This window comes from Phascolarctos cinereus, unplaced genomic scaffold (genome assembly GCF_003287225.1).
Source record: "Phascolarctos cinereus isolate Bilbo 61053 unplaced genomic scaffold, phaCin_HiC Scaffold_9;HRSCAF=440, whole genome shotgun sequence".
Lineage (NCBI taxonomy): Eukaryota > Metazoa > Chordata > Mammalia > Diprotodontia > Phascolarctidae > Phascolarctos > Phascolarctos cinereus.
In genome coordinates this window covers 118,096,698-118,113,114 of record NW_027556402.1, presented here as the reverse complement: position 1 = coordinate 118,113,114, position 16,417 = coordinate 118,096,698, and the positions used below count along the sequence as shown (strand labels likewise).

Here is a 16,417-nt window from a genome sequence, read left to right as displayed (position 1 = left end):
CTTCAGTTTTTCCATCTAAGGGCTGTAATGTTCTTCTTCTTAACCATCGTGGTCGCAGAAAGTAGGGGATGCCCAGGACAAGATTATTCATCTTGACTCAAGTCTCCACTCTTTTTTTTCCCTTCTCTTTGACAGCCACTCTCCTATCCCGGATATACTTCGAACCTGAGGCCCCACTCTCCTGACTGGTGATTGCTACTCAGACCATTATTTCAGAAGGAGCCTGAGTAATGCTTCACTTCATTCCCAACTCTCTCTTCCTCTCTACCAGCCAGTTTGCCCCCTGAATTCCACCTCTCCCTCTGCTTTTCAGCTCCCCTACATGTGTGGTCTTCCCTCATTAAGCTCCTTAAAGGTTGCTTTGCTTGCTTTTGTTTCATCAGTACTTAACGTAATGTCTGACATATGAGCACTTAATAAACGCTCACTTGATCTGTCTGTCAATTTATCAATCATCTGTGTATATTCTTTGAACTCCTCCCTCCTCTATCGTCTCCTTAGACTCCTTCAATCACAACTCTTATCCAACTTTTCCAAAATCCATTTAGTTCTTTGCTCTTATCTATACTCATCCCAGTTAGGGCAAGTATCCCCAGGGGCCTATTCTTAAATGAAATTGTGGTGACTGAGAAGTGATTTCCCCCCTATTATATTAATAACCATTTATTAAATTAGGAGTAAGGTTTTTTCCCTTTATTTCCTCATTCAGGGACCAGCCCCCATAGGTCATTTAGCTAGTCTCTGAAGGACAAGGCTGACAGATGAGGTTGCCCAAATCCTTCAGAAACATGCTCCTTAGTCCTGGGCATGACTTCATCCAACCGGAATCTAATTTAGATGCATCCCAGCCCTAAAGCATTAAGCCCCTGGCTTGCACTGTTCCATTGGGGTTTAGGCTAAAAACCAACCAGAGTGGTCTGGGTAGAAATGGATTCCTTTTTCCAGATTGCTGGAGGTGGCTGAGTCTCATGATCAAACCACATTCTTAGCAGTTGGAGCTGAAGACTTTTAGCCCACCTCCTCATTAATATGTCCACACCCATTAATTGTTCACCAATCAGGGCTGATTTTCACTGGTCAGGGGCACTTCCTTTTCCAAAGTGATTTAAGTATTCAGTGGTATCTCTGTGGTTTTGTCTCTGGTTACCCAGAGAGACCACTGACCATCAATTTATTGATTACCAGCTAGCTTAATTGATAAAATTGATTACTAATTACCCAGAATTGGTAATTAATTTTTAACAGTGCTTTCACCTTCTGAGTCCTTGCAATGCCATTGTAAGGACCATTTGCTGTAGTTCAGTCATTTTTCAGTCATGTCTGACTCTGGCCCCATTTGGAATTTTCTTGGCAAAGATACTGGAGTGGTTTGTCATTTCCTTCTCCAGCTCATTTTCCAGATGAGGAAAATGAGGCAAACAGGATTTAGTAATTTGCCCAGGGTCACACAGTTGGGTCTGAGGCTAGATTTAATCTCAGGTCTTCCTGAATGTAGGCTTGGGCTTTTAATTCATCTAATGAGGAAACTATTTTCTACCTTACCCCATAAGACAACCTCCTGGGTTGCAGTGGATGGAGCTCCAGCCTTAGAGTCAGAAGGACCTGAGTTCAAATCCAGCCTCAGACACTTGACACCTACTAGCTGTGTGACCCTGGGCAAGTCTCTTTACCCTGATTGGCTCACTGAAAAAAGTAAAAACCAAACAAACAATAACAACAAAATCTCCTTTATTTTATGCAAATCACAAAGGCTGGGCTGGCTGGAGGAAAGTGAAAAGGCTAGTTCCACTTCTCCCATCCCTCTGCTCTATCACAAACCACAGCTTAATCTCTCTACAATTTCTCCACGCAACTGCAAAAATCAATTAATTTATCCTAAATGTACCCCCTCAACTCTACTGAATTATGAAAAAAAAATTCTTCAGGTGAAATCTGATGAAAAGAAAAAATATTCAAAAAAAACCTTACCACATTGGTTTTAACTCTGAAATTAGAGTAACAAACTCAAAAGTTTACTTACTTCCTGGTACCAGTTCAAAGTAGGGTCTTCCTTCCTCAATCGACATGTTAGCCAATTTTCCTTCTATCAACTCTCCATCTATGAATTTCCCATAAACTGTGGTCCTCCCATCAGGGTAGACATAGGCTATCTTGTCGCCAGTCATTTCCCCTTCTTCATTAACTTCTCCTACCAGAGTACCTCCATCCTGGTGGCAGAAACCAAAAAATGAGAAACGTTATATATAGGCATAATAAGAACAAGATCTTTCTTCACCCGCTCCTCTGCCCAGTTTATTCCTAATTTTAATGAATCATTGTCCTTACAGAGACAGCTAGATGGCACAGTAGATACAGTGCCGGGCCTACATTCAGGAAGACCTGAGTTCAAATCCAGCCTCAGACCCAACTGTGTGATCCTGGGCAAATTACTAAATCCTGTTTGCCTCATTTTCCTCATCTGGAAAATGAGCTGGAGAAGGAAATGACAAACCACTCCAGTATCTTTGCCAAGAAAATTCCAAATGGGGCCACAGAGTCAGACATGACTGAAAAATGACTGAACTACAACAAATGGTCCTTACAATGGCATTGCAAGGAATCAGAAGGTGAAAGCACCTTTAAAAATCAAACAAACAATTCATCATCTGAAGTACATATGAATGGAGAATATTAAGTGTTAGTAGGTATAAGAATACAAGAGGGCAGAGGAATAGAAGAGAAACCTGGCAGAGAGATGGGGAGGCTCAAAGTTCTCAACTGGCTCAGGTAAAAAATTAGCTACAATTTTAGTAAAGTCACTTGCAACCTATTACAGTTTGTCTGTGAACAGGAAAAGGTAAGGTGGGGAACCTGTATGGCCTCGAGACCTAGAGCTGGAAAGGCCCTTAAGAGATCATCTCTTCCAACCCCCTCATTCTACAAAGGAGGAAAACGAAGCCCAGTGAAGTTTAGTGATGTTCAAGGTCATGTATCTATTAAGTGGAAGAGACAAGATTTTAACCCAGGACCTCTGACTCTGAATTTCAGAAGGTGAAAAAGTGACTACAATGAAAAATGTTCCCAAATTAACATATAATGTAGGTCCACAATATATGATGATAGCCATGATTTATTGTTACTTATTTTCCTCTTCTCTCCCACCTACCCCCAGTACCCTCCCCATCCTATATCTATCAAACTTTGGAGTTAAGGGCTGAGAAGATTGTAGGATTGTAGATTTAAAACTTGAAGGGATCTTAGAAGGCCGTCTAGTTCATACTCCTAATTTTACAGATGAAGAAACTAAGGCTCAAGAAGGCTATAAGAGTTGCCTAGGTGAAACAGCTAGTGGCGCAGTGGATAGAGCACAGGCCCTGGAGTCAGGAGGACCTGAGTTCAAATCTGGCCTCAGAAACATAACACTTCCTAGCTGTGTGACTCTGGGCAAGTCACTTAACTCCAATTGCCTCAGCAAAAAAAAAAAAAAAAGGAGTTGCTTGGGGTAACACAGATAGTAACAGAACCAGGATTTAAACCCAGGTCATCTGACCACAAAGTTCCACAAGATCCAACTTATCTCAATCTAATGCCATTTTGCAGAAATGTGGCTGCTTGCTTTTTATAAGGCATCTAGCATAAGAGTTTCTAGACTCATTTTCTATTTTTTTGTGAGAATGCTAACCCATAAGACATAGCCCTATTGGGAGGAAGACAAAAGAAACCCTCCATCTCCTTTTCACTCTCTTCCCTCTTGCTCTCAATTGTCCTGTTTCCTGCTCTCCACTTCTGCCTCTTCCCTCACCCTATTCCAGTGGAGGAGCAGGCTTTGTTTTGGGCCTATTTCACTTGAGTAAATATTTCGCCCCCCCAAAGATAACTGTGGGAAGGATTGGGGGAATAGGTTACTTCCGTATACTCCCTAATGTAAGTATACATACATATGGTGGTGTCCCAGGTGAACTGAGGAGATAAAAAATAAAGAGCAGTCTGGGTCAGAGGTGTCTATATTGTGTGTGTGTTTTAATCCATAATGCTCCTAGAGTGATAGTTTTGGAATAACTGCAGGAATACAGAAAAGAAGATCTTTGAAGTTTTGATATAAACAATAGTTCTGTCATGACGTCTTCCAGAAACTCGGTTATTTCCCCCAACTCAAAGCTTCTGAAAAAAAATTAAAAGGTTCTGCAGCCTGAAGAGCTTTCTGCACAGGGTTACTTTCTGAGTATTCCCACAAGTACTGGTGACGGAAGGGCGGCAAGAAGAAACAAATGGAAGGTCTGAGTTATCTGCTCAGTACCATTCAAACCAAGAGGTCTCCAAATACCCTAGAAAAAACATAACACTTCCTTGAAATGAAATACTTTTTATGTTCTGGAAATGGATCAGAAACATCTTTTATGCTCTTTCCTCCCTGCTAGCTTATTCCTAATTATACTAAAAACATTAGCACAGTACAAAAGGGGATAATAACACCTTTAGCACTGCCTCCCTTCCAGGAGAGCTGTGAGGATTACTGAGACAAGGGTTGGTAAAGTACTCACTCTCCTTAGACAAGAGATTCTCCACAAATGCATGTCATTCATGTGGTTTTTAAAGAGACATCTGCTCATGTTCTGGACATCTTTCATTTTAAACTTTCACCTGCTTCTTGTTTATGCATTTGTCCAGTTGGATGGTATCTGGAAGCTTCTGTTTTTGTGAGGGAAAATGGAAAGTTTTGACTTCTTTCTTTATTGAAAATAAGGGGGCAGCTAGGTGGCGAAGTGGATAGAGCACTGGCCCTGAAGTCAGGAGGACCTGAGTTCAAATCTGGCCTCAGACCGAACACTTGACACTTATTAGCTGCGTGACCTTGGGCAAGTCACTTAACCCCAACAGTCTAAAAAAAAACCCCCAAAACAAAAACAAGGCCAAAACTTGGGGGCAACTAGGTGGTACCGTGGATAGAGCCATCCCTGGAGTCATGAGGATTTGAATTCAAATTCAGCCTCAGACACTTACTAAACTGTGTGACCCTGGGCAAGTCACTTAACCTGACTACCTCCAAACCATGCTCCCCCCTCCAAAAAAAACCCCAAAACAACAAACAACTTGTATGACAGTTCCAAAGTTTATAATATCATCAATTTAGAACAGGAAGGTAATGTCATTAGTCATTTACTCTCTCTGTTTTACAGAAGAGGAGACTGAGGCCCAGAGAGGTTGAGTGACTTGCCTAAGGTCACACCCAAGTGAGAGAATCTAGGCTTTCTAACTCCAAATCCAGCACTCATTCCATGGCACTACATTGTCTCAAGGAAAACCCAGTGGATAAAAAGGATTCTCCAGCTTGGATCTCCTTTAGGTATACTTGGTCCAATCAAGTTGCTTTCTGTCTTTGTTTTCTTTAATGCCCTTTTTACCTTCTTTTTTTTTTTTAAGGCAATTGGGGCTAAGTGACTTGCCCAGGGTCACACAGCTAGTAAGTGTCAAGTGTTTGGTCTGAGCGCAGATTTGAACTCAGGTCCTCCTGACTTCAGGGCCATTGCTCTGTCCACTTCACCATCTAGCTGCCCCCCTTTTTACCTTCTTAACAAATACATCTGTGATGTTGCAGTCCATGTGTTGGGGCTTTATTGTCCTTGGTGGTGAAAAAGTTTCTCCTAAAGCACTTTTGCTGATCTTTCTATTTTTCTTCTTTTCGTCCTTTTAGAATTTCCATCCTTAAATGCCCTCAGGATAGCTTTGCTTAGTTAGGGTCTCACCAAGCTTTCTTTACACTGGTTTTGCTCTCTGCTGCTTCTGTTTTAATAAGTGACTTTGTTGTTGTTGTTGCTGTTATGGAGGCTTGTCTGACTCTTTGTGACCCCCATTTGGGGTTTCCCTGGCAAAGATACCGCAGTGATTTGCCATGTCCTTCTCCAGCTCATTTTACAGATGAAGAAACTGAGGCAAACAGGGTGAAGTGACTTGCCCAGGGTCACACAGCTAGTAAAGCGTCTGAGGCTAGATTTGAACTCATGAAGATGAGTCATCCTGATTCCAAGCCTAGCGCTCTATCCACTCTCTATGCACCACCTAGCTGTCCATGGTAAGTGATACCGTGCATAATTTTCCATCTTCCTCCTCTGTAAGATTTTACAAATGAATTGATATTCTAAACTAGTGTTGATTTTGGTTACTACCTTTCTCCCTTTGCAAGTGTCTGCTAAAGCACTTTTTTGGTCTTCTTGTTATGATGATGATGATGATGATGATAGTTAACATTTATATAGTGCTTATTCTTCCTGACTCCAGGCCCAGTGTCTTATCTACTGTGCCATCTAACTATTATCTATCAATCTATCTGTAATATATATATGTGTGTATACACACACATACACACACACATACTTACATTAGTTAAGCTTCAGTATGGAATTTGGTCCACAGACCATTTTTCTTTATCAATAACTTGGTTGACTACATAAATATTGAATTGTTTCAATTGCACCTGGTGACTTTTTTCTCACTTTCATTCTTTTTCTAGCTGTGTATTCATTTTGATCTTTACTCTAACAAGATGATAGTCTGAAAACATGTCTGATTGAGGAATGACCATAACCTCAAAAATAATTTGTTGCCTATTTATTAAAATACCCATTTAATTTTTTGTAATGTCATTCTGTGTTGGCCCTCACTGATGACCACTGGCTCTTTTCCTGAAGTATTCACAAGCTTAGGCTCGAGACTTCCATGTAATCTTCAAGTCTTTGGGCTCTTTCATTCCTTATTCCTAATCCATGCTTTGCAATCTATTTCTTTCCATACTCATTTAGTCTCAACTTTACATTGAAGTCATTGAGTATTGCACAGTGGAAAAGGCACTGGCTCTGGGTTCAAATTTCACCACTCTTGCTTCCCTATGTGGCCCTGTACAAGTCACTAATACTCTGTGGACCTCAGTTTATTCATCTATAAAATCTCAGTCTTTGACCATAGCAACCATGACATGAAGAAAAGTACAAGATGGCCCCAGACCCATAGGGCTCCTTTCTGTTTTTTTTTTAATTCTTTTTTTTTAGGCGATTGGGGTTAAGTGACTTGCCCAGGGTCACACAGCTAGTAAGTGTCAAGTGTTTGATCTGAGGCTGTATTTGAACTCAGGTACTCCTGAGTTCAGGGCAGGTACTCTATCCACTGCACCACCTAGCTGCCCCTCCTTTGTGTTTCTGCAGGGATGGTGACAGGAGGTGGAAAAGGGGGCAGAGGAGGGGCAGCTAGGTGGCACAGTGGATAGAGCACCGGCCCTGCAGTCAGGAGGACCTGAGTTCAAATCAGACCAAACACTTGACACTTACTAGCTGTGTGACCCTGGGCAAGTCACTTAACCCCAACTGCCTAAAAAGAAAAGAAAAGAAAAGAAAAGGGGGCAGAGGCTTCTAAGAATGATGAAGTTTATAGGCTATTTAAAAACTGTAATTTGGTTGTTGATACTCCAAATGCGAGATCCCTGTCCAATGAACAGTGAATGAATGGAGTGAGTATTGCAGGAACCAAACATATCAAATCAATCTTGACATTCTTGTTATAAATGAAATTAGCAGGAAATTGCAGCTAAATGTAAGGGTGATTGTATTAAATGGCCTCTGGGGTCCCTTCCAGCTCTACATCTGTGATCCTCTCAATAGGATCCTCCCAGGCTAATTTAATTTGGAGGGCATTATCAAGTTCTTCCTAGAATTTCTCTACATCTTCATCCTCTGCAAGAGATGTTAATGCATAAACTACAACTGTTTTCACAATGGTCCTTTTGCAAATCCTTATCACAAGAGCTGGAATATGAGATGGCCAAATGTCTCATGTGATGCTGCTTCTTGTTACCTTCAGATATACGATAAGCCCAACTCCGTGGATTCCTTTATTTACCTCTCAAAGGAGAACCTGTGAATGACCTTCCCATTTGGCTGCAACTTCCTTCTGGTTTCATTTTTATAACAAGCATATCAAGATTGGATTGATTCAGTTCTGTCAGCGTTCTGGTCACTCACTGGTCACTGGACAGGGATCTCAGTATGTTATTGTTCAGTTGTTTCAGTTGTGTCTGAATCTTCATGACCCCATTTGGGGTTTTCTTGGTAAAGATACAGGCATGTTTTGCCATTTCCTTTTCCAGCTCATTTGACAGAACTGAGGCAAACAGGATTAAGTGACTCACCCAGGATCACATAGCTAGTGTTGGAGGCCAGATTTGAACTCATGAAGATGAGTCTTCCTGACTCCAGGCCTGGCACTCTATCCACTGTGCCACCTAACACCCCATATGAAGTTTATAAACTAACTAAAAAGTGTTATTCTCATCATTCCCTGCCCCCTTTTCTATCACTTTGTCACAAAGGGGGAAGAAGAAGGGGGCCATATAGGCCATTTTGTACTTTTCTTCATGACATGGGTTGCCATGGACAAATAATTCGTCTCCAAATGACCTAGTGGGGACCTTCTTTGTACTTAGCAAGGCTGATCTTCAGAAAGCAAACTCAAAACTTTTCCAACATCTCAGAATCTATCAGAGACTACTCTCCACTGACATAACTTTTAGGACCCCAGGGTAATCTCCACCCCATAATGAGGCATCAGTATAGAACTTTGCCGAGCAAATGTGAACTATTATTAAAATGATTAAAATAGTTATTTGTGTGCATTTCTTATCTCCCCTAGCAGACAATAAGTATTATGAGGGCAAGTACTCTATGCCTTATTCTTCTTTGAAACCCCAAAGCACTTAGCTTCCACATGATTGGCTTTAACAACAGAAGGACCAGATGCATCACTGGATGCAAAACATTATAGTTTAACTTTTAAATAAAAATTGTCATCCTATTAGTTCTATTTTCTTTGCCTTAGGGATAAAAAAAATGTACCACATACATGGACATAGCTTGGTCCTTTGAGGTAGTCTTAAATTCTGGTCCTTCTAGTATTAAACAAATGTTTGTTTAATTTTTTTTTTTAAATGAATCTTAGCAGCTCTATTAGCACAATGAGTCATGACTGAGGTGATCAGTCATTGTATACCAGTGAAGATACCTTTCAAGATTTTGGCAAGCATCTCCCACACTAAGGACACTGGGCTAAAGAGTCAGAAGACTTGGATTTCAGTCCTATTTCTGATTAATCATTGTGGGCAATTCATTTAATCACATGGGGCTCAGGCTTTTTCTATCTACAAAATGAACATATAGATAGGACTAGATGAAGGCATTAAGGTGCCTTCAACTGAATCTTATGATTGAACCTATTTAGCTCACCACACATTTATTCAACATCTAATAAGTACCAGCACTGTGGCTAGGTACAGAGAAATTCTTCTCCTCCCCCCCCCCAACCTAGCAACCCACCAAACAAATAATCCAGTCCCTGCTTTGAAAGAGCTTACATTCTATGAGGTGGGATTGGAGAAGAGGAAAGAAGAAATCCCGTAAAAACACAAAATAACTTCCTAGGAGAGGGCATCAGCAATTAGGGGAATCAGGAGAGGCTCTTTTTGGAGAAGGAGGTACCTAAGTTGAGCTCTGAAGGAAGCTGAGAGGTTCTAGAAGGCAACAGTGAAAAGGGAGATCATTCTTGGCCCAGGGGAAGGCCTGTGCGCAGGCAGGGACATCAGAGGCAGGATATCGTGGGGGGGGGGAAACAGCAGGCCAGTTTAGCCAGAACGTGGAAGGTGGAGAAGAGAACAATGCTAGAATCAAATGCTAGAAGTAGCCAGGAGCCAATGGGGAAGGACTTTAAAAGCCACACAGAGAAGTCTGTATATGAATTCATGAAGCTCTGCAATTAGTAGTCTTCCAATGGCTAGGCAAGAATGTCCCATACCCAACAGTGGATGCAAGAGACAAAAGGCTGGATTTCAGTCCTGACTCTGCTTCGTCCTAGAACATGGCAAGCTATTCAGTTCTTTTGAACCTTAGCTATAAAATGGCAATAACAGTACTTACACTACCTTATCTCACTAGGTTGTTGTGAGAAGTTGTGTGAAATGATGTATATAAAGTGTTTCATAACCGAAGAGGGCTACATAAATGTCAGTTGTGATCATCTGCCTGGACAGCAATGAAAGCTACTTATTTCTTGAGAAGGCTGGATTTTTCCAGGTCCGTGTGAATGTTTTGGTTCTTTAGTTATTTAATTTTTTTTTTAACAGAGCTCCCTCACATGTCATTTTTTCTATCCCCATTTCCAGGTCTGGGAGTAAAACTTAGAGGAATGGCGGTATGTAAATAGATTTAGGAGGGGCTACCAATCTTATTACTTGTGCTTGAGTGAATGTTCTCATCAAAAAAAAATCATGAAATAACAGCCTTCGGATGAAACGAAGGCATGATTTTATTTAGATTCAAATTCTAGACAAAATAAACTTTAAGATAAATTTTTTCAAAATCTATTCACTCAAAAGGCTTTCAGGAAAGTCACCAAATACAGCTGAGGTATCAGAAAAATCCAGACAGGGCAGCTTAGAGCAGTGATTTCTTGCCTGGTTTGGCCACACCCTGGAATTATTGTCTCTAATGATCTATCTCAAGCTATGCCAAGAAATTCTCCCAAATCACTGAAGGCCAAATGAATGTTAATTCTTTGAAACACACAAGTGTCACACAGCCCTTACATAAGACCTAGGATGGGCCTTGTGAAATCAAGCAATAAGAGTGAGGCAACTTGAAAAAGAAAAATCTCAGGCTTTTTCCTGGTCCACCAGAGACAGTTACAATAATGGAATGTGTCACTCTCACTTTCTCACCCCAACAGAGGTAAATCCAGAAAGTCAACCAGGCAAGGGAATGAAAAGCCTATTTAATTTGGGCTATTATATTAGTTATGAAATGAAAGAACTAATAGTTGTTATCATAAGCCACTTATTTCTAAAATATGTGTGTGAGACAGGCACTATGACAAGGTAGAGAGAATGCTGGAGTCAGGCACTTTGCTAAGAATTTTATATTACACAGTTGAGGAAACTGGGGCAGTCAGAGGTTAAGTGACTTGCCCAGGATCACATAGCTAGTCAGTGTCTGATGCCAGATTTGAACTCTGATCCTCCTGCCTCTGGCCTCAGTGCTCAATCCACTGGGTCACTTAGCTGCCTAGTTGGAAAGACCTGGGTTTGAGTTCCACCTCCGCCACTAGTTGATTACATGTGAACATAGGCAAATCACTTAGGCAACTAATACTAAGTTACTGACTAGTTATGATCTAAAATAGGCAAAGCAAGTTCCCACCCTAATGAAATTTTTAGTCCTTGATATACTGATGTTAAAATACAGGTTAAAAGTATTAAGTAGTCAAAATTTGAAGAGTTTGGAGTAGAATCACACTATATTGGTTCATTTATTAGTTAATATTAAATTTATAAAAATCACATAAAAATGTTATTTCTTAGCAAAGTTAACAATCATAAGGCTTACTGGGTAATATATCCAGCAAATTCCATGCCGAATATTATCTTTATATTGTCCCTTGAAGATCAGTCTCCCATCTGAGTCATACTCCTGGGCAGGTCCATTCAGTTCTCCATCTGCATAGGTACCCTTATGGACTCCTCCGTCCTCATATGTGTACACTCCCTGCCCCTGCAAGGCATCATCCACATAAAATCCTTCCAGTGTGCTGAGAAAGAAAGAGAGAGAAGGGTTCAACCCTCTATAGAAATTGGCACTGCACCAATTTAACTCCAGTCTCAACTCTTCAATAACTCTGCGTATGTGTGTTCAGTGATTATGTGTGTGTATGGGAATGTATGTGTGCTTCAATTCAAAACAGGCCCCATAATTTTCCTGGATCATCAGGGAAGATACAATTGATCACATAACCAAGATTAGAAATGGAGGGCTAGACTTAACTCTTGACTTCCTGGCTTCTGCTGTAGTCATTTCTGCTTTTCCTCTGAGGTAAAGTCAAGAGAAAGGTAAAGGGGCATGGAAAATTGGAGACCATCTCTAAACTTCAAGTGTGTCAGATTCCATACCCTTCTCTACCATTGCTGACGTCAAGGCAGGGATCTCCTTAGCACTCCCCTACCACCCATCCTCAAGAATGATGGCTTCCAAAGTATGGTCCAGAGTCTGTGGATTAGCCTCTGACTATCTTTCAAATGCTGTCTATAATGCATTACAGATGGTCTCTTGTAATATAGATGCTCACCATGGGAAAATGCCCAGATTTCTAGTTTGGGCATAAATTAATAATTCTTGACTTCTGTGATTATAGGAGAGATTTGTCATGGAATCTGAGCATCACCTGTCAACACAAGTGGGAGCAGGGATGGAGGGGTATGTGGGGGGGGAGGGGAAGGAGGGATGAAGGACACTGCCCTGACCCAGGTTGAATCAGAAGGGCAGAGTTTGAAAGTCATTGCTCCAGGACAGGAGAAAGATTACCAATGGTTACCATACAGAATTCACAGCATTCTTCTCCCTTACAATAATGGCTCACATGTGTATGATTTGCAAAGCACTTTTAAATATACTATTTCATTCACAAACACACCTAGACTCCAGAAAGTCAGAGCACAGAAGTATAAGGTCCCAGAAGAAATGTTTAGTATGTACTTGTCTCTAAAAAGGCAGAAAATCTTCCCTTTAACTCAGTTGACTAAAAAAAAAAATTCTTGTCCCTAATACAAGCCAATAAATCTTCAGTGACTTGGAGTAATTGTGGGGAAGGCCAGTTTGAATGAACAAAAGCCATGCATTTTAGAACTTTGAAATATTCTTAGGGAATTGCCTGGAAAGGATCAAAGATTTGGAGTTAGAATGGTCCTTTTGAGGACAATTAGTCCTTCTACTCTCATCCTCACCCTCATCCCTGCCCTCCTTTATTTTATCCTTCATTATTTCTGATTGGTCTCCTTTCCTCAAGTCTCCCCCACTCCAGGCCATTCTCCACTCATCTGCCAAAGTGGTCTCCCCAAAGCAAAAGTCTGACCATGTCACCACCACTCAATGAAGTCCAGTGGCTCCCTATCATCCTCCAGAATCAATTACAAAGTTCTCCATTTAGCTTCAGCAAGTGGCCCTTTCCTAGCTTTCCAGTCTTCTTACCCATTGAGCTGGCCACCCTGGCCGACTTTTGCTTCCTTGCACGCCACACTCCTCTCCATTCTGGGCCTTTTCACTGTCTGTCCCTTATAACTGGAATACTCTGTCTTCTCACTTCTACCCCCTGGCTCTCTTCAAGATTCACCTTCCATAAGACTTTCCCAGTCCCTCCTCTCTCTTCAACTGTGATTATCTCCCATTTACCCTCTCTATATCTTCTGTATACATTGCTGTTTGCAGGCTCTTTCACCACTAGAATCCGAGCTTCTTGAGGGCAGCGGCCATGTTTTTGCCTCTTTTTTTTTTTTGGTAGGGCTTAGCATAATGCTTAATAAATACTTGTTGATCGCTGATTGAGAGTCAATAGACTCACTGACATTAGGTTACAAAAAAAAAGAAGTGTTGCCCTTGTAAAGGTGTGGCATTAATGAAGAGATAAGAATGATTGGTATCAATCAACGACCAACATTTAAGTGGCTACCTTGTGCCAGGCACTGTGCTAAGCAATGGGGATTAAGAGGGGTTAGGGAAGGTTTCCTGTAGACCGTAGAACTTCAGTTGGGACTTACAGGAAGCCAGGTAGGTCGGTAGCTGGAGTAGGAGAGGGAGAGCCTTCCAGGCATGGGGGCAGGCAGAGAGAATGCCCACAGCCAAGGATTACAGATTTAGAGCAGGAAGGGACCCCAGAGGCCATCCGATCTGACCCCTTCATTTTACAGATGAGGAACCAAGGGTCTAGAGAGTTCAATAAGCTTGCTCAGGTAAGTAGGTCATTAACCTGGTGCTAACACATCAAGAAAGCAGCCTAACCAATGTCAGGCCTCTGTTCCCTGTTTGTATTTGTATGCTCAAGTATGTGAAAATCCCCCTTTCAAGCTTGTTTTCACTCTCAGTGAAAGGCCTGGCTTCTTTCGTAGAGCTCAGCTTCTGTCTGAAGGACAATAAATCTGGATTTGGGAAGTACTCATTAATGAAGCTTCCCTTGGATTTCTCCACAAAAAAAAAAAGGAAAAAAAGAAAAAAGTCTCTTGGGAAAGAGGCATCAAGAATCATCTGATTATACGATTAGGCCCCAAGTTATGCGAATTTCATGTATTTTTCACTTTAGATTTCAGTAACATTTAAAATTACTCTTCAAACAATCCTCAGAGCCCTTGGGGGTAACTTGGGATAATTTCTCACATTTTCACCTAACTAGAGAACTTTCACTGTCTTTTCCCACCCCATTTCACCAATGACGACTTCATTCTCTCTCTCTTTTTTTTTTTGGCTAGGCAATGGGGTTAAGTGACTTGCCCAGGGTCACACAGCTATTAAATGTTATGCGTCTGAGTCCGGATTTGAACTCAGGTCCTCCTGACTCCAGGGCCAGTGCTCTATCCACTGCACCACCTAGCTGCCCTGACTTCATTCTCTTTTAACAAATGTCAAAAGAGGCATATCTTGGAGCCAGGAAGACACAGGTTCAAATCTTGCCTCTGATGCCTACCACCCATGTGACCTAGAGTAAGTGATATACAACAACCTTCCCTGGGCTCCAAGTGTACTCACATGTAGAATGAGGGGATTGGACAAGACCACCCCTGAGGTTTTATCCAGCCCTATCTGTAATACTAGAATCTTACCAGTTGTTTGATCTGCAGTTGTGAAGAAAGTTTTCAACTAGGAGCCACACACACACACACACACACACACACACACACACACACACACACACACGCACACACGCACACACGCACACACACATACATAGTCCCAAAAGTCATGGTGCAGTTTTAAGCTTTGGAGACAGAATGCTGGGCTTGGAGTCAGGAAGACTTGAAAGTTCAAATCTGGCCTCAGACAGTGATCCTGGGCAAGTCACTTTAACCTCAGTTTCCCCATCTATAAAATGGAAATAATAATAATACCTACCATTATCAACAGAAATGAAGAAACTGGAAGAAGGGGTGGGTTTAGGGGGAAGATAACAAACTCAATTTTAGCTATTTTTAGTTTGAGGTGCCAGTAAGATACTCTGGTAGAAATAGGATGATATATAAAATAAGGTCTTGAGATAGGGGAAATAATACACAATAACATTATGATGTAATCTTTTGTTTATCCAAATACGTGAATGATGGACAAGTGTTTGTTTTGCCTTGTAGAGATTTATGTAGGAGTTGTGTATAGATGAGTGCTACAACCTTAAAGCAAACCCTCAATCTGAGTTTGAGATCACTGGGTTAGTTGCTTGAAACCCCATGAGAGAGTCCCTGGAATGCTGAGAGACCACAGCGGGGTCTGAATGATCTGATTTTCCAGCATCAAGAGCTGAACCAAACAAACTGTTTCTGAGCATGACAAGATGTTTCTTGGAAAACTGAAAGTGAAATTAAGCTTCATGTTATCCAGGCAAATGGAGCATCAGAATTCTTTTACATCTACTGATAATACTAAGAAACAGATCTTTTTTGTATTGTACATTGCGATTTTTCTTTTAACTTTTATCAGAGGTTGTGTGATTTTGTAGAAACTGACCTTCATAAAAGAACTAAACCTTGGATACAGCATCTGGAGGCCCATGTCTGACAATCTTCACACACCTGTTCATTCTGAAATCTTGATTTGTGAAAGCTCTTCTAATAATGAGGACCATCAGTTTCTTAGAATGCAACTTTTGTGTGCTGAACCCTCTGAAAGTCCAGTTAATCAATCTACCCAAATCGAGACAATGGATTTTAACTAATCAAACAAAAAACTATAGCAGAATTAACCCTACCATTCCTTTAACTTATCCAAAGTTCAGCCAGCAATTGAAATAAAAATGAAAATAAGGAGGGAATCACTGACTTCTCTCTCTACATAAAGGCTCCTGCCTGCTTTTATCAGAAGTTAAATATAAGAAAATATATTTCCTTTGACTAGGTCATAGCAAAGGTTGAATGCCTATTAGGGATAACATAGAAAAGATTTCCGTACTATATGGAAGCTTGAGCTAGGTGGTCTTGAGAATTCCTTCAACCCTGACTTAGACCCTGACTATGCTCATCACATAAAGCACCTTCCCTACTTTTGAGTAAGTCAGTCACTGCTACCCTTCAAGATATTAGGACAAAAATGACTGAACACAACACAATTCTCCCCAGTGGCTGTCTCTGCCTAGCAGAAGAATCACAGATTTAGAGCTGGGAAAGACCTTATATGTGAATTTTATAGATGAGGAAATGAGGCTTGGAAAGGTTAAGGGACTTGACTTCCTGGAGGGTACACAGGTTGTGGAAGAACCATGATCTGAACTTGGTCCTTGGTCTCCAAACCTAATGTTTTTGTCAATGTACCATAACGCACCACCAAAGGTGAGTGCCTAGGAGGATATTCACCCCAGGTTATTTTACCTGTGTAATATG

At 41.1% G+C, this 16,417-nt stretch overlaps 1 protein-coding gene across 1 annotated transcript in view; it reads right to left on the bottom strand.

The window, feature by feature from the left end:
• SETD7 (SET domain containing 7, histone lysine methyltransferase) overlaps positions 1-16,417 on the bottom strand; it is a 69,977-nt gene that overhangs the window by 28,384 nt on the left and 25,176 nt on the right. The window contains exons 3-4 of the mRNA XM_020967478.2: positions 11,397-11,598; positions 2,021-2,207 (exon numbers count right to left, since the gene is read on the bottom strand). Of these exons, the coding sequence (XP_020823137.1) occupies positions 2,021-2,207; positions 11,397-11,598 (389 nt within the window). The remainder of the gene's footprint in view (positions 1-2,020; positions 2,208-11,396; positions 11,599-16,417) is intronic.